Genomic DNA, 16,516 nt, shown 5'->3' on the forward strand with positions numbered 1-16,516 from the left:
TCATGCCATGAAAACGAAACGCCCCTTAAGTACGGGCGCCACAGAGGGACAAACTAAAACTCAGCGCGTTGCTCACCTTTAGCTGCCATCCTGTAGCTAAACATGACATCGTTTATCATCAAGCCTGCGCCCCTACGTTGTTTTGTGCGTTCATGCAGGTTTATAAGTGAGCATCGGACAAAGACGCCAGTGTGTTCAGTCAGAAGGTATTCGTATATCTCCGTTGTCTGTGAAAGTACATGTGGGAAGTGTTTATGTAGCTGTCCGTGTGATGTTACACAACTGCTGTCTTTGCTAGTCTGGAAGCTGGATACCTTAAAAATAAAGAATGTTTTAGCACCGGAGACAGTTTGCTATTGTTGGCAAAACAAAACTTTAATAAAGACTCCTTTAGTTTTATCAAAATCTTTTCATTTTTTTTCTTTTACCTCCAACAGTTATGTCACTGAAAGAGGAAACATGCCCAAAATCTACACCAAAACTGGAGATAAAGGTTAGTTATCAAGCTCATAAGTAATATGTGAGTATAAATTGCATCCTAAAAAGCTGTTTTAATTCTTGCTGTACAGGTTTCTCAAGCACATTTACAGGAGAAAGGAGGCCGAAGGAGGATCACATTTTTGAAGCCTTAGGAAACACAGACGAACTGTCATCCTCTATAGGGTAAAACGTCTAGTATTTTAAAATAATCTGGCTCACTTAAAGGTTAAATCTTGATTTGCTTTACAGATTGGCCAGAGAATTCTGCCTCGACAAAGGCCACACGTTCACACATCAGCTGGACAAGGTTTGATTTTCATGTCGCACTTATTAGCGTACCTCAGTCCTGACACTTTACAGTCACTCAAGATTGTTTTTTATTTTTTATTGCAGATACAGTGCATTTTACAAGATGTGGGCTCCAATATTGCTACTCCCAGATCATCTGCAAGAGAAAGCCATAGAAGTATGCACATGCTAGCAAATAAAGTGTTTGTTTTTCCCCGGTGATCAAAGACAAAACTGTCCTTTCCCATCTGTCTTTTCAAGCAAGAACTAAATTTACTGCAAAGCCAATTGAAGAACTGGAAACCTGGATTGATAACTTTACTGAAGAACTCCCTCCTCTGACCAACTTCATTTTACCAGTAAGCTCATTTGTACTTCTGTGCCCCTTATTCTTTCGAGATTTCAGGTTTTCACAGTTACACTTTGTTTTCGCAGTCGGGTGGGAAGAGTAGCGCAGCTTTACACTTAGCTCGGACAATCTGTCGGAGAGCAGAACGCAGGTAAGTTTCAGCCCGTGTCCAGAATCATTGCTTTGTTCCACTGGTACATCTGGACAACTCTTCATTCTTGTTACAGTGTTGCTCCCATTGTGCGCTCAGGGGAGGCGGATCCAGATGTTGCCAAGTTCTTGAACAGGTCAGTGTTGCACTTTAAAGCGAATACGAGAAGATAGTTTTTTCCACCACACACCTGAAAGTGTCCTTATATTTTCACTCAGACTGAGCGACTACCTGTTCACCGTAGCGAGATATGCAGCAATGAAAGAAGGCAACGAGGAGACAATCTACAAGAGACCTGAATGACGATGCAGCACAAGCTTAATTCTTGGATGAGATATTTAAGTCATATTGTAAATGCATTAAAACAAGTGAATGAGGTTCACATGATCACATTTTTTCCACATGATCATAGGGTTATAATAAATCAAGTGTACTTCTCCAAACTACTGTTATCCTGCGATTTCTGTTATTTCCAAGGGTTACATTTGATCAAACATGTTGCACCTTCAGCTAAACTGATGCAAAAATTAAGATTGTATAGATTTTATAAAGAGCCTGTAAATAATTCTGTCTGTTCTTGTTGACTTCACAATTGTCCATTATTATGGATATATTAAATGTGACTTTACTCTTGTTTTAATTATGCAATAATACACTTGCATGTCGGGACTGTTCATGACCTAGCGGGTACTTCGTTTTATTCCAGCTCAGCTCTTTCATTTCCCCTCCCACACAGTCACAGGATCTGGCACCAGCCCTGGCTCTTCTGGGACAGGGTACTGGCCCATGTCATTAGAGACAGATTGCGGTCCTCATAAGGCGGATAGCGCAGATAGGTGACGCACTCAAACCGCGTACCTCGAAGCAAGCATGATTTCCTGTGGGAGAAGGTGTCGAAACTGCAGCGGCCATGGAAGGAACCCATTCCACTGGCACCTGGGAAAAGGGAAGAGGGGATCAATCGCAGGCAATACTGTTGGGACACTCTTTAACTCTGAAGCCATAGACGTACCTACTCCACCAAAAGGCAGCGCCACCATCAGACTCTGCAGGATGCAGTCGTTGGAGCAAAAGCTTCCACTAGAGGTCTCGCTCATTAACCTCGAAATGACCTGCATCGTCAGAGAGGCCAACATATGATCAGGATACACGCTGCCTAACCCACACATGTAAATGAATACACTTGAAATTTATATGATGTACCTTAGTGTTGCTGGAATATGCATACACACAGAGGGGTTTCTCTTGCTTATTAATAAAGGTAATTGCTTCATCAACACTGTTTACAGTCAAAACAGGAAGGACTGGGCCAAAAACCTCATGTTGCATGATGGGGTCCGATTCTGACACCTCTGTCAAAATTGTTGGGGCTTCCGACAGAACAAAAATGAATGAGTACCACAAAGATTAGATATGATTCACATATCGGTTGGTGTCTTCAGAATTCACTATCAAATGTTTTTACCTATATACTTCTCTGCTTCTATCACTTGCCCACCCACGGATACTTTTCCACATCGCCACAGTATGTCTTTCATGCGGTTGAAGATCTCCAGATTGACCATGCGCCCAAAGCTGCGGGACTCTCTGGGATCGGATCCATAGAACTGCATCAGACAGCACTTCAGGGCCTGCACCAGCCGTGCTTTGACATCCGCGTGGCATAAAATGTAATCGGGAGCCACCAAGCTCTGTCCGGCATTGTGGAAACGTGCCCAAGCAATGCGCTGCACGGCGGTGGCAATGTCACAGTCTTGGTCCACGTAACACGGGTTCTTTCCTCCTATAATCAGGGTGACGGGGGTGACGCTGCGGGCTGCGGCCTGAGCAATTCTAATTCCATCTTCTCGGTTTCCTATGGGGCGACAGCCATGTTTAATGCATTTCTGGATCATTTATTTTATAGTCAAATGATGTCAAAGGTCGCGTTAGGTTTACCTGTAAAGAAAACGTGATCAAATTTGAGTTCCACCAGCTCAGGCAAATCATTCATGCCTGCAAGAATCACATGGAAGCATTCCTTGAGGAAAATAAGAATTTTTCTTATCAGATAATTACTTTTCACTTCATCATCTTTTTGTTTCCCCCTCATTTGCCATCTGATTCCATCTTTGCAGACTGGATGGTCCCACAATCTCAGATCCGAGTGTTTTAGCAAAGTCTAATCTCACTGAACAATGGCTCATTTGAGTTTTTGCTCATTTGAGTGCACTCTTTAAAAAAAAAAAAAGCCTACAACAAAGGTACCTGTTTAAGAATCTTTATACAGATGAGTCATTAAACTACTCTGCTTAGACTGCAGACATTTTTGCTTTGACAGCAGTGAACAAAACCATATTCTTCTCCTATATTACCTCAGATGATCCAGCGCACCTATGGCAACAAATTATGTCAATTTTGTCATGAAAGCCACACTTGAGATATCAACACACTGTAAATTGTTTAAACTAAAGAGAGATTAGCTAATCAGCCCTCTATGCCAACGTACTCACATTATCCAAGTAGTAGGGAACAAGACGATGGAGGAGCTCCGCTGTGTGGACAGTGAACTCAGAGGGGCTGATAATTGCACAATTTCCTGCACAGATAAATAAAAGCTCATCAGTGGCTCTAAAATAATCTATAAACCTGTGTTTCTGAGAACTAAATGATTGCTTTACCTGCTGCAATGGCTCCAACCAGTGGCACCAGACACATTTGGATAGGACTACACCAGGTCCCCATGATAAACACCACCCCCAGCGGCTCACTGATCACCAGACACTCATCCAACGTGGTGGACTACACCAACCATGGTGACATGTGAAACAAAATACAAGCAAAGGCTGGTAGAGTTCTAACCAGGACACGGTATTGCATAGAGAAAAAGACATCAGCCCGCTGTATTCTCGCGAAAACCACAAGGCCACTTAACTTTTAATCTGCTTTGTTGCTCTCAGCACAATACATTTCTTTGTAGCAGCGAGATGGAATGCGCTTTCCGAAAGGTTAAATAAGTCATCAGTAATCCTAATAATATTATTAAGAAAATGGTTTTTATGAAAAAGGGCATTACACACACACACACACACACACACCAGTCTCACCAGGTTTCTTTCCACGGGCTGCGGTTGCATCCACTTCTTTAGGTTGGTGATGGCGTAAAGAGCCTCATTCTTGACCACAATCAGCTCAGACATAACTGTTTCAAACCGTGGCTGATTGAAAGCATGGGGTGCAGACAAATAAACCAAGAAAAAAAAAATTAACATTTGCACCATCATGTTAAAGAAAGGCAACTGGACTTGTAGAATATCTTGAGGATGTTTTGCCACTCGTCCGAGTAGCCACAATTGCAGAAGCTACTCGGATGAAGAAATTCGACAAGCCCAGTTAGCTTTCTTTAAACACCTTTTAGATTACCACGACCTGGATGACTGAGAACCTTCACAGACATTATGTTAGTTCTCACAGTTAAAAACATGGCTCTACTGCAGCAAACATAAACACAGGAGGAGACAGCATCCAGTGTCACCTTGTGGAGGTCCCTCCCAAGAGCATCCACAAAGTCGCACTCATGTTCCTCCAGCATCCGCACCACAGCCTCCAGCTGAGCTAGTCTGATGTTCTCCTTGAGGGTGCGTCCAGCTTGAAAGGCAACTCTGGACCTCCTCAGAAGGTCCTCGCACTCCACAGGGTATGTCTTCAAACAAGGCTCGCCCAGCCTGGTCCTAGAACAGTTGACTACTTTTAACCCCGCACTGCTTTCAAACACATGTTCAGTCCATTTCTCATCACTTTACCTTCTGCATGTTAACCGGCCATTCCTCTGACAAACAGAGCATGCCCTTATTTTTCCACTCATGTTTCTTCAAGTCAACAAATCTCCAGTGTTGGCCTTTCTGAATGGAGCAGTGTGGAGTTAAGCCTATGCACCATGCACCTGCTAGGTTAAAACCCGACTGGCTGGGAGGATAGTGGAAAATCCTAGTGACTCCAGTCAGCTGATTCACATAAAACTAAGAAAGCTGGAGTCTAATGTAGCACTACAAGGCTAGAGGCCAGCAGAGGTGAGCGAAGGACAGCAGACGTAGCTCATTTATTTGCAGAAAGCAACTTCTAAAACCGTTACATAAAATTCCTGATGATGCAAGTTCAGCTCTATTCAGTGCCAAAAAGAAGAAAAAAAACAATACATAAACATGTTGAACCACTTACCTCCGCAGCGCTTTGAACCATCGGGTGGGCGAAGGACTCGGTGGATTGCTCATAGTTGTGGAGGTTCGGGCTTTTTGGAAATGCTCACACCGTCCACCTCTCGCGAATTGCCACGCAGCGCAGGCAGGGAGCACAATGGAGAATTTGACACAGACGTGCGCAATTACGCATAATCCGCAATGCACGGTGCTCAGTAAACACCAGAGTACGTGGACTACGAGACGAAGCTCAGTCCCACCGCCTGTTGTTAATGTCTCAAACGTGTTTAAGGTCAATTACCAGCCTGTCACAGAGCCGCAGCATGTGTCGTTTTCACGCGTGGCTTCCTCCGCCGTGTTGCGTCTTTCCAGATTCAGCAGGTGTTTGTACTTAATTAATAATTTATGAGTTTGGGAGAAGAAAAAAAAAACAGCCATTGTGTATAAACGATTTAAAGTAAATGATTTACTTGTGTACACGATTTAACATTACAGGGGGGAAAGTATCTTACACATAGACAAATCTCACATGGGAATCTCTTTAGTGTTGTTTTTCTCACCAACGTTTCTAAAATGTAGTGCAGCCAGGTTCAACAGTTTCAAAGACACTTTAAAAAGAGGGCAAAATCTTTACTTGGACGGATGGAAACTCTTCCATTTTTGTCTTTTTTTTTTTTTTCCTTTTGTACTAAAACAGTTAAGAGTTCAAAGTCCGCACCAGGAGTCCTCTGATGCATGGAAAGTCTAGCCTACCCTTGACATCATTTAAAACGGATGAGAGGCCTCATCAGACCAGACAGACAATCGCATGAGGTATCTTTCATCTCTCGTAGCTGACACACACACACACTCCTCATAGTATTTTGTGTAAATCCATTTGCAGTGTTTCAGGTTCTGGTAGCTGAAGTGAAATCCTCCCTACTCGTTTGTCAGAATAATCTAATGTCGTGGCTAGACTGGAGGTAATTTCAATACAACCAAATTATTTATATATTTATATATATATGTATGTACGTGTGTGTGTAATGGTTGCATTTTAAATTATAAATTGCTTTTTTTTAATTATTTTTTTTACACAAGTTAGTGGCCATGATATAACTAGTTAGAAACATGGCAATATTGATCAGTATGTTCTATAGACTGATTACTTATTAACAAAAAGTATCTCATCTCAACACCCTTTTTTTTTTTTGCATAATACAGAACATGGTAAAGATTTGATGCTTCCTTTGAAAGTAGCAGTCCACTTTCTGGTAAATGGGCAAAATGTCTTAACCGTCTGATGTAAATGAACCCTGTGTAAGGTATTATTTAGGCCTATAAGGTAACATTCACCCTCATGTCCCTTTTCTGAACAGCCACAAAGAAAGAAGAAGAAAAGAAAAAAAGCCGTGCGCAACATTTCCAAGTGAGCATCGCGCCGAACAGTCACGCTTCGTTGACGAACCAGTTCAGTCCATGACATCATGTTGAAAGGTTTTATAACCTCAAATTCTTATCTGCATGGCTTGAAAAGTCCACAGAGATCAGAGAGCATGAGTATGACCCTCCTCGGTTGCTGCTGTAGTTGTTGTAGTACAGTGGTAGGGTTTTCCAGGAACCATAGTCCCCATTTCTATGGCTTGCTTCCGATATATGTGGTTATTGGTTACCGCTGGAACACAGTCAGGCATGAGATAGAAAGGGATGGTGGCAATACATGAGGCACTGAGCATTATTCAAAGGTATGGTGATGATGTTTTTTTTTTTTCTTGTATTAAGTAGAAAGACTAACGTGATTAATTGTCCGCGGCATGTTTTTAAAATGGAGGTCGAGCACAAATGTGTGACATGGAGCTGCTGCGTCTGCTCAGCAGAGACAAATAATGGCAAAACGCTTCAAGTTCTTTTTCTCGAAAGTAACTGATGCTACAGCAGGACATCTTTCTTAAAATCAAACAGCATAATCAGATTTTTTTTTTTTTTTGGTGTGTGTGTCAAGAACTCATTCGCTGCTGAACTGGAGCGGAGGCAGGCGATAGGCCAGCGTCTCTCTGGGGTGACTCCGCTTTCTTTTTGTGGGGAGAAATGGACAGAGGTCAACGGGATTTTCCTCAAAATGGGGCATAATGTAATAAACTCGGGATCGCAGTTATGATCCGCCTCTCAGCCGTGGACGCTGCACACAAGACATTGATTTGTCTTCCACTTATAAAAGATGCATTATGTTCGGCAAAACATTTTAAGACTCATCCAGTATCAGCTAAAAGATGCCCGGATAATGGAATCCAAGCTGGTAAGCATATTATCAATGCATCACTTGCTTTCACCCAAGAGAGTCGACCATGTGTCTAATGGCTTGCATTGCATCTGTATTGCTTTCCAGTTCATTTAAATGGGAGTGTTAGATCCAAAAAATGATTCTGTTAAGCCTGAGTAACACTGCTCTAGCCACTGTGTGTCTGTGTCTCATAAAAGTTAAATACATGGTATTTTCAATTTTTGGAGTGGTAGAGGGAGAGGTTAAAAATTGGATTGTGCTGCAGGAACAGCATCCCCCTTTGATGGGAGAGAGTGAGTTACAGTAGAGATCGCTCCCTCTGAGCTCATCCAGTTTTCATAAGAGACAAAAGGAAAGAGAAGAGACTAGATCCTTCATGAATCCCCCTTTTGTTCATGTGATGCCCCTTTGATACGACAGGCTCCAGTCCAGGAAAGCTGACCCTCTCGCTTGGTTTCGGGCTGATTAACGCAACACTCCTGTGCGGATTGTCCAGATGCAGCTAAGTTAGGAGAGCTCAAAGCCTGTGTTCATACTGATAGCGTAGCGTAGCTTGTCACGCAGGATGCTCTTTTTGCTGTAGTTGGGCAGCTTGAGTAGGTTGAAGCACGTGGACGAAGTAGGAAGTCGGCCTCCGGGTTCCTTCTTCCGGATCGTGAAAAAGCCCCTGAGGACACTGCCAAGAGTGTCTCCAGTGTCCTGAACGCAGCAGACGAAATGCATCAGTTTCAGTGTGCACATACAATATTCAGTTAATGTTTTAATTTCAATTCTTACCTGATCATCTGAAACCTCCACACAGCGGATGGAGAAAGGTGGTTTGAGGTAGGCAAAACCTAGAAGAGGCGGCCTTGAGCAGCTGGTGACAAACTGTAATAATAAAAAAAATAATTTTTAAATTAAAAGACAATAAACAATTAAACCCCCTCAGTGGTGGCAACAAACAACATGTGGCTGTTGCAAACAAATGCCGACTTACCTTAAGGAACATAGCCCTCTCTTCAGCATTGAAGTCGCTGGACAGGATGTCCCACAGCCAGATGATGACACGATGGCTGCTGTGAAAACCTCCGTAATAGACAGTGTGTTTCCTGACAAAGAGAGGAAGACGAAACCCAAGAGATTATTAAACCGCAAAGTGGGACAACATCATGCGAGATGTCTATCTGACTTAATGAAATAATGGAACCATGACGCAATGCTTCTCTAATCGCTACACTTGTTGCAGTAATAGACGGATTATAAACTCTGCTCATAAACCGGCATGTATCTGTATCCACCGGATGACATCACCCATAATGGAGACAGGACAAAATGAGACAGAGGTAAAACGTTACTAACTTGAGGTCATCGAGATCAATCTCAGCGTTATCTCCTGAGACGAGACGCTGAACCTCGGGCGTGGAGAACATGTGCAGCCACTCTGGATTAATGATGCTGCGGAAGCCCCGGATGAAAGCGGCCGTTTGCTCCTTAATCTGTGTGTGCATCCGAAAGTGAGCCATGAGGTGGATGTAGCTGATTCTGCAGGCAGAGATGAGGTTGTAGATTATTTTAAACATAAAATGAGTCCGTATACTTTGGTTTTTAAGATGAATCTGAATTCACATACTTGTTTTCGTTGGTGACTGGCATAGTTTTCCCTCCAGGTATCAATTCATGACAGACAAGCTGTAATGGATCATAAAATTAGCTTGTAGATTTGTATGTATTTGATTGCAATATATCATATCCACCATGCTTTCCATCCTTACCTGCCCCATAACATCCTCATCATAGGACAACGTCAGTCCAAGATCCCCTACATCTCCATCGTAGCGCTAAACATAATCCAAAATGAAATGTGTATTTATGTGATTATTACAAACACAAGTATAACAATTTGACCTTAAGCGGTTAAGTTGGCAAATAAGTGAAGAAATAATATGTTTTCTGACCTTGATGGAAGTAAGGTTCTTGTAAAACTCGGAGTCCAGTGAGGGAAGCTCATCAATGGAGCTGTAGAAAGTGGTGTGGTGGTGACCCAGCACTTGACTGAGGAAGAAGGAGGCAAAAGGGACGTCCACGACAATGCCCTAAATACACAGAAGAGATGAAGACACAATCACTGAAGACCACCACACCAAATGTTCAGAGTGACAGCAACGAATTAGAAATGTGATGTACCTCGTACACAGCTTTCCCGAGCATCTTCCCCACAAACTCAAACAGCTGCAGGTGATTCTCGTGGATGTAAGATGTGGGTGAAGGATACAACCTTTCGTTTCCACTTGTAGTCTAGGAAAAAAAACAACCTCTCATCACATAAAAGAGGAACATCAACAGCTGAAGCACGGTGGTTAAAAAGTGGCATTTGCCTGAGTTACCTTGAAAAGATTGAGAGCAGGATTGAAAACCTTCTTAATGATCTCCTCTAGAAACTCTTTGAAGACGCCATCCTGATCAATACCAGCCTCGTCCACTCCCAGGTCATTAACAAACTTCACACGAATCACTCCTTTTATAGAATTCACCGGTAGCCGACGGAGCTGATCATATCCATCCTTAAGACAGAGAAGTGTTGTTATGGAACGACTTGCACAATACTCTCATTTCATTTGTTGCTTTCAGATCCGTTGACTCCATACCTCTAACATCCGTGAGCGGCGGATTGTAATATGGGTGACGTGTGGTGACGCAGAGCTCGTTTCGACCAATCCTAAACTTTCTTTTTCCTTTGTGACGATATTCCTGAACAGCAGCACCCTCTAAAATGAGAGAGAACGCAATTATAAAAAGGAAAATGACACCCCTCATTAAAAAACTGTCGTTTACTCACGTTTTTATGTGGAATGACGTGTGGGATGTACTGCAGTAAAAGTTGGGCCCTTTTTTTGCCCTTCTCCAGCTCTTGGAACAACAGACTGGGTTTTAGGTCCCTGAAGGCAACAGCAGGAGTATGTAAAGGAGCTTTAGTAACAAATACTTTTATCCTGAAACAGAGCTGTTAAAGACAGTTTACAGTTCTACATTTACATTATTTCTACACCTCCACTGATATGTTGCTAATCACAGATGATGTTGAGACGTATGTCCCAAAACATCAATTAGGACACAGGGCTTCAACAGGGGGTCTGTGACCCCTAGGGGGTACACAGAGGTACTGCAGAGGGGTCGTAAACTATTTGGTGATTAGAGATTTTTTATATATTTTTGAATCCAATCCAACATCTTTTACTAAAGAGATAATTGGAGTCAGAAGACATTACCACCACCACCACTACTGTTGCACATTTTCGAAATAAAAAATGTATATTTGAACCTGTATTATTTCAGTAACTTAATACTGAATGCAAAATAATAATAATAACATATAGTAGTTAGGGGGTCCCTACTTAATCTCCCCATCAGTTTGAGGGTCCTTGGCCTGAAAAACCTTAAAAACCCCTGAATTAGGACATAAAATCATGTAGATTAAATGCCCGCTTTGTGGAAAATAGATATAACTGATTTTTCCACAACTTTTTTGACAATTAATTCAATAGAATGAGGCTCTAAATGGACCCGTGCTTTCAATATCACTGTATTTTCAGTTATTGGGTCTGAGATTCTTTCCAGTTGAGTCAATCTCTTCTGAATGAGGTGGCTGCGCTATTAGGATTATTATTCTGATTTTAAGTGGGATATTAGTGCCCACGTAAATGCAGCAACAGTTTCAGAGCTCGTATTTACTTGCGTAGCCAATGGTCATCAGGGGTGAACCTTCTCCTGCAGTCCCGTTCATAAAGCACCATCAGCCAGCCGTGCACACTGTGGAACAACTCCAGTTTTTCTCCCTTTGCATTTTCTGTTAAACATAAAATGCATAATTAATATATACGCCTTTTCAGCAAGGTGCCATCACCGTCGACTTTCAAGATTCTGTTAAGGCCTCACACTCACCCAAGATGCCATCCCATACCATCTTGTACACAAATGTGTTCAGAAAAGACGAGATGGTGATAAGTTCTTCTATCTTGAATGATGTTTGTTCTTCATAGACTTCAATGTCATCCAGAATTCTGTGACAAATTAAACTTGCTTCAAAACATGCTTCTGCGAATATGGCCATTATGCAGTATCTCGTAAAATTCTGTGACATTACGTGATGAGGTGGCGCGAGCAGTCACAGAAGAGCATGAGCATGGCCAGGAGCTGCTTGGATTCTTCAGTGTCGTTGTTCAGACACTCCATGAAGAGTTTGAGGCCTCCCTGAGGACCGAGCTCACAGATAAAGGCCCAAAGTTTGGGTAAAAGATCATCAAGATGCGTCAGACCTGCAGATAAACAGAATGTACACAAACATATGTAATGATGTTTCGGAAATGTTTTACGTACACGTAACATGAAACTATCTGATTCTGTTACTGACCAGTTAGGATCTGGAGGCGTATTTGCGTCAGCGTAGAAAGAGCCGTCTGGTAGAGCACACAGATGCTGCACACCTTCTGAACTTCCACTGAGTCGACTCGCTTTCCTCCGACTGGTTTCAGGATGTTTCGCACAGAAGCCGACTTCTGAAACGCTCGCTTGAACAGGTCTGTATAAAGCGAGGAGGTGAGGATAATCTACATCAATGGATTTGTACGGATTTCAAAATATCCTAATATGGTTGTGCTTATTTAGAACCTACTTTTAACTGGTAGATTGTTTTGTGATGTGCTAGGCTGTGGGGGTGGGGGAGTAGGCTCCTGACTCTCCAGTTTTTTTGAGAGGACGTCACTGAAGAGGGTTCGAATAACAGATACACCCCACAGGTGCTGAAGCTGTTTGGTGACCAATGGCATGGACTCATTGAGACTGCAGAGGATGCAGGAAGGAAGACAGAGTCATGTACTCAGTCTGACATAATAAGTACACAAATATTCATTATTTAACATCTTATCATTCCAGCCGTTTTGCAAAAAAAACACCTATTTAAGACCCAAAGTAAATTGAATGCTGTTCATGAACATTTTGGTGCTCATGCATGGTCTTTTTTTGTTTTAAAATGACTTTTATCAATGAAATCAGAAGAAAATTACATACTGCATGCAGCATTTACTCAAACACAACTCGTGTACAGAACTCTGATTGGTTCAAAAAGCTACTGCTGTCCCTTATACCACCCAGAGGAACGTCAAAGAGTTAAAAGGTAAAAAGTGATAGCTTAATGTTTTACAAGAAATTTTAAACTGAAGGAAGGACCAATCAGCTGAGGCTATTCCATCAAACCATCTCATTAAGCTTGTTGTCCACTATGTTTGCTTTTAGATTTAAAGAACGTCAGAGATTTCCTCTGGTTGGACAATTTGGACAACCAGATTATGCAACCCTTTTCTAGACAGGATAAAGCCGCCATCTTAAATAATTTCATGAAAATACAATCACTGACCCGTAGTCGACAGTTTGGGAAAACCAGCCAAGGACAGGATGCCAGTGGGTCAGGTTGGACTTCTTTTGCGAAACATATCCCTGGCAGTAGGACAGCATGTCCGTCAGGTCCTTCACAAAATGGTTGGCTTCCTCCTCTAAGACTTTCTCATTAAGGTAGCCCAACTGAATCAGGTTGCCTATGAAACAAGATGCAACAACAGGGGTGAAATTAACAGTCTACGGGACCCTCAGTGATTTTATAATCTGTATCTCTGTATGAGATTTCATGTCTGCAAAGTAAATATTGTACCAAGTAAGCAGAGCGTGTGGCTTCCCTCGAGGCACACACAGATGTCCAAACACTGTTCTTCCCGACTGAGAAACAAAATGAACTTTCGCAGCAGGTCATGTGTCTGTATGGACGCCATGCACTGTTAAGACAGAGCAGATATTAAAACCTACTCTCTTACAGATCAATTTACATACAGGCACTGAATACCGCAAGGCACAAACAACACACAAAAGGGAGATGTTACCTCTGGAGTAAGCACATTGAGATGGTAGACTATGGCTGGAACTGACATGATGTGAAGGAGGAATGATCTCAGCAGGTTATCTGAGAAGTGAGCAGCAATGACTGGCCTGAAAATGATAAGACTTAATTAAAAAGGCAGCCTACAATCAAAACCACAAAAACAGCGCATCAAATAAAACTTTAATTAAAATGCCCCATCCTCTTAATGAAAACTGGAATACGAAGTTACCTTAATGACAAAGTGAAGATGGCTGTCAGCGTGCCTTTGGAGAGAGATGGTTTAGAGCGAGCCAAGCCATTGGTCAGCAAGATCTAAACAAGAGAAGTTAACAGGCAAAGCATGCTTCATTCAAATGAAATTTAGGTTCTGTGGAAAGAAGCAGATAGCACACTATTTCATTGAATCTTTTAATGAACTTAAACAAGTAGTTGTAACACTGAAACTGGACCTGCAGCATTGAATAGAATCCTTTTTGATTGAGATGGCCCATGATATTTTCACAAATCCTTGTCAAAGCAGGTCTGAGAGCCTCACCTAAAATGGGAAGGGGAAATATGCAGTTTAAAATACGCCTCGCAACAAAAAAAAAACAAAAAAACTTTGACTTAACTTGAGACTCACCCTTCCCTCTGACTATCCGCCAGGTGGATGTGTCAGTAAAGGTCACCAGCATGGTGAGGTACAGCGTTACCAACTTGTTGTCCTGAAGTATGTCAGGCTGGAAATCACAAAAAGACAGTTTTATGCACAGCTCAAATGATAAAATAAAGATCAAAACAGCACCACATGCTACAAGACTGACCTTCAAAATTTTCAGTAGTTGACAACAGGTCCACAGAACATCTTTTATCTGTTTGAGCCAGGGAATGGTGAGGTCTTTGGAGAGAGTCAAGGAAACATACCACACCTGTGGACCAAATGTCACAATAATAGTAATAAGACAACAATCTTTTTAAAAAAATGTGTGTTTAGTATGTGGAGGGTATAAACATATGCGCACTCACTTTAGGTTCATTTTCAACCTCCATGCTGGCCAGGATGGCACGACAGAGCTTCTCAAACCTCTGATAAATGAAATTGCACACACTTAAGTTGCACATCCCAAGTCAAATGTAAAAATTACAAGTCTTATGTTTACACCTGCCTCAAATATCCGCACAGATGTAGGAATTAACGGAATTAACATGATTATGAAAGTGAACTAACTTTCACTACACATACGCTCACATGTAAACTATTGAAAACAAATGTATTCTAATGTAACCGTCTTTTAATTTTGAAAAATGCGCCTGAAAAAGTGGCTGCATGTTGCCAATAGCTTCATGAAAAATAGCCTTTGTAGGTTATTCTTAGTGTGTTAATGGTTGTTTTTTGTCTGACTTGTTGTTTTTCTGTGCCTTGAACCAATCAAAATCGTCTTTGTCTTTATCTTTGACTTTTTTAATTTGAACTGAGCACTATAACAGTCGTGAAGGGGGATTAAGTGCAGGGTGGTTATATTAGAAGGCATTAGTTACCACTAGTGCATCTAAGATTTTATCAAGTGAGCGCATATACATAGTGGTCTACAGTAAATATGACTGACAGCCACTCACCATCTTATCTTCCAGGCAATATATGAACAGTAATTTCCTAGCAATTTTGAAAATTGAAAGTGCATTTCTTTTGGATGTCCCAGTTTCCGAAGCTTGAAAAAAGTCATCAACCTCTTTCCTGGTGAGACACAGAGTGAAAATAGTGAGCAGACACTTAAAAAGGGTTTTAAATAATGCAAGTAATATTTACTTATGGTGTTCATGATTCCATACAGAATTTAAAGCTCTTAAATCACAGTTAATGAAATAGATGAGCACCTTATTTGTTTCTGGAGTCTGCAGCGACAGAGAAATCTCCTGACCAGGGCTTGGATGTTGATTGCTGCTCTCTCTTTCTCCTTCTGTCCCTTCCTCTCCTCCCTGGCCTGCCTGGCTTTGTCCAGGAACTCGGACTTGGAGCTTTGAGGCACACTAAACATTGTGCACCCTGGAAATAAAGGAGGCAAACCACTTGGCTGCTGTACTATAAAGTTACACGCCTATAATCCGCATGCTGGTTTGCCAACATTGAGGGCAGTGGCGTCAGTAGGAACATGAAGACTCTCCGAAGACTGTAAACCGTGAACATGCATCATCCTAATAGTACAACAACACAGTGTTTTGGGTGAACACAACATTGAACTTACCTGCGACGTTGAAGATTTAGGTTTTGTCTGGCCTTGAGGCTCACCCGCCGCTATACCTCCTCGGGCATTTTGCTATCTTTGATTTCTAAGCAGTAGAGAAGCCAAATAAAACGAGAACACTAACTTGCCATCCCGAAGCAAAGAGCGATTCAGTAAAGATGGAGCTGGAGTAGTTAGCACACACGGCTAGTTCGCTACTTGACGGCTCGATACTGACTCGAGTAGACTTTTGCTTCCATCTATATAACGACTTTCAGCATCGTTGTGGGGCTAGGTTTGATCCTAGGTCAATGCCAGTCCCGTAAACCCAGGGAACATGACGTTTGTAAATGTAAACAATGAGAGGAGATCCGTACATTGACTGCAGCCATTAATCCCCTGTGTCGCATTAAATTATTCCGGGTAGTGTTTGTCTTCATGTACACACCGCGATACGAGAATGGGAAATCTAGAATCTAGAATCTACAAAATCTCAATTTTATCACACAACCATCGCTGTTCGTGTTGTAAAAACAGCAATTTCGTATTTCTGATGTTGAATAAAAGTGTCGGCCAATGTGTTGGGTGGGTGTTGGGGGACTGTTATCACTGTTACCCCTTCAAGCAGCGGATATGTACGAGTCAGTGTTATTAAGCTATTAACCTTTATATGTGAATTATAATTTGCAGGGTATAAAGTGAGC

General features: G+C 41.9%; 3 protein-coding genes across 3 annotated transcripts; 1 reads left to right on the forward strand and 2 right to left on the reverse strand.

The window, feature by feature from the left end:
- The first annotated feature begins 35 nt into the window (after positions 1–35).
- Positions 36–1,711, forward strand: mmab (metabolism of cobalamin associated B). Its single transcript, XM_047591983.1, has 9 exons — positions 36–206; positions 438–493; positions 570–663; positions 730–787; positions 874–946; positions 1,030–1,127; positions 1,204–1,268; positions 1,345–1,404; positions 1,487–1,711. Exons 1-9 carry the CDS (start codon positions 103–105, stop codon positions 1,569–1,571), a joined length of 693 nt encoding a protein of 230 aa, XP_047447939.1. The 5' UTR covers positions 36–102; the 3' UTR covers positions 1,572–1,711.
- Positions 1,712–1,997: 286 nt separating this feature from the next.
- aldh3b2 (aldehyde dehydrogenase 3 family, member B2) lies at positions 1,998–5,776 on the reverse strand. The gene is made up of 10 exons (XM_047591929.1): positions 5,466–5,776; positions 4,783–4,978; positions 4,355–4,465; positions 3,929–4,049; positions 3,761–3,846; positions 3,207–3,288; positions 2,734–3,123; positions 2,472–2,638; positions 2,281–2,380; positions 1,998–2,204 (listed from the first exon to the last, which is right to left on the reverse strand). Exons 1-10 carry the CDS (start codon positions 5,516–5,518, stop codon positions 2,005–2,007), a joined length of 1,506 nt encoding a protein of 501 aa, XP_047447885.1. The 5' UTR covers positions 5,519–5,776; the 3' UTR covers positions 1,998–2,004.
- Positions 5,777–5,894: 118 nt separating this feature from the next.
- Positions 5,895–16,409, reverse strand: ube3b (ubiquitin protein ligase E3B). Its single transcript, XM_047591864.1, has 27 exons — positions 15,834–16,409; positions 15,466–15,634; positions 15,208–15,325; positions 14,617–14,676; positions 14,415–14,519; positions 14,234–14,330; positions 14,061–14,146; positions 13,841–13,923; positions 13,613–13,718; positions 13,387–13,507; positions 13,096–13,273; positions 12,355–12,521; positions 12,094–12,261; positions 11,827–11,998; positions 11,625–11,743; positions 11,415–11,529; positions 10,522–10,621; positions 10,331–10,450; positions 10,070–10,246; positions 9,870–9,980; positions 9,641–9,778; positions 9,458–9,523; positions 9,316–9,374; positions 9,045–9,227; positions 8,683–8,794; positions 8,481–8,573; positions 5,895–8,402 (listed from the first exon to the last, which is right to left on the reverse strand). The coding sequence occupies exons 2-27, from the start codon at positions 15,624–15,626 to the stop codon at positions 8,211–8,213; spliced, it is 3,207 nt and encodes a 1,068-aa protein (XP_047447820.1). The 5' UTR covers positions 15,627–15,634; positions 15,834–16,409; the 3' UTR covers positions 5,895–8,210.
- Between the last annotated feature and the right edge of the window lie 107 nt (positions 16,410–16,516).

Source organism: Mugil cephalus, chromosome 8, assembly GCF_022458985.1.
Source record: "Mugil cephalus isolate CIBA_MC_2020 chromosome 8, CIBA_Mcephalus_1.1, whole genome shotgun sequence".
NCBI lineage: Eukaryota > Metazoa > Chordata > Actinopteri > Mugiliformes > Mugilidae > Mugil > Mugil cephalus.

Bases quoted from the DNA above. Each gene is read 5' to 3' on its own strand.
- mmab (XM_047591983.1), top strand. From the start codon at position 103: ATGACATCGTTTATCATCAAGCCTGCGCCCCTACGTTGTTTTGTGCGT. The intron at 664-729 runs GTAAAACGTCTA...TTTGCTTTACAG, and splicing joins GAACTGTCATCCTCTATAGG to ATTGGCCAGAGAATTCTGCC. The intron at 788-873 runs GTTTGATTTTCA...TTTTTATTGCAG, and splicing joins TCACACATCAGCTGGACAAG to ATACAGTGCATTTTACAAGA.
- aldh3b2 (XM_047591929.1), bottom strand. From the start codon at position 5,518: ATGAGCAATCCACCGAGTCCTTCGCCCACCCGATGGTTCAAAGCGCTG. The intron at 4,050-4,354 runs GTGAGACTGGTG...TGGTTGGTGTAG, and splicing joins AGCCCGTGGAAAGAAACCTG to TCCACCACGTTGGATGAGTG. The intron at 3,124-3,206 runs GTAAACCTAACG...GTCGCCCCATAG, and splicing joins TGATCACGTTTTCTTTACAG to GAAACCGAGAAGATGGAATT.
- ube3b (XM_047591864.1), bottom strand. From the start codon at position 15,626: ATGTTTAGTGTGCCTCAAAGCTCCAAGTCCGAGTTCCTGGACAAAGCC. The intron at 14,331-14,414 runs GTCAGTCTTGTA...TGTGATTTCCAG, and splicing joins AACTACTGAAAATTTTGAAG to CCTGACATACTTCAGGACAA. The intron at 13,274-13,386 runs GTACAATATTTA...CTTGTTTCATAG, and splicing joins CCACACGCTCTGCTTACTTG to GCAACCTGATTCAGTTGGGC.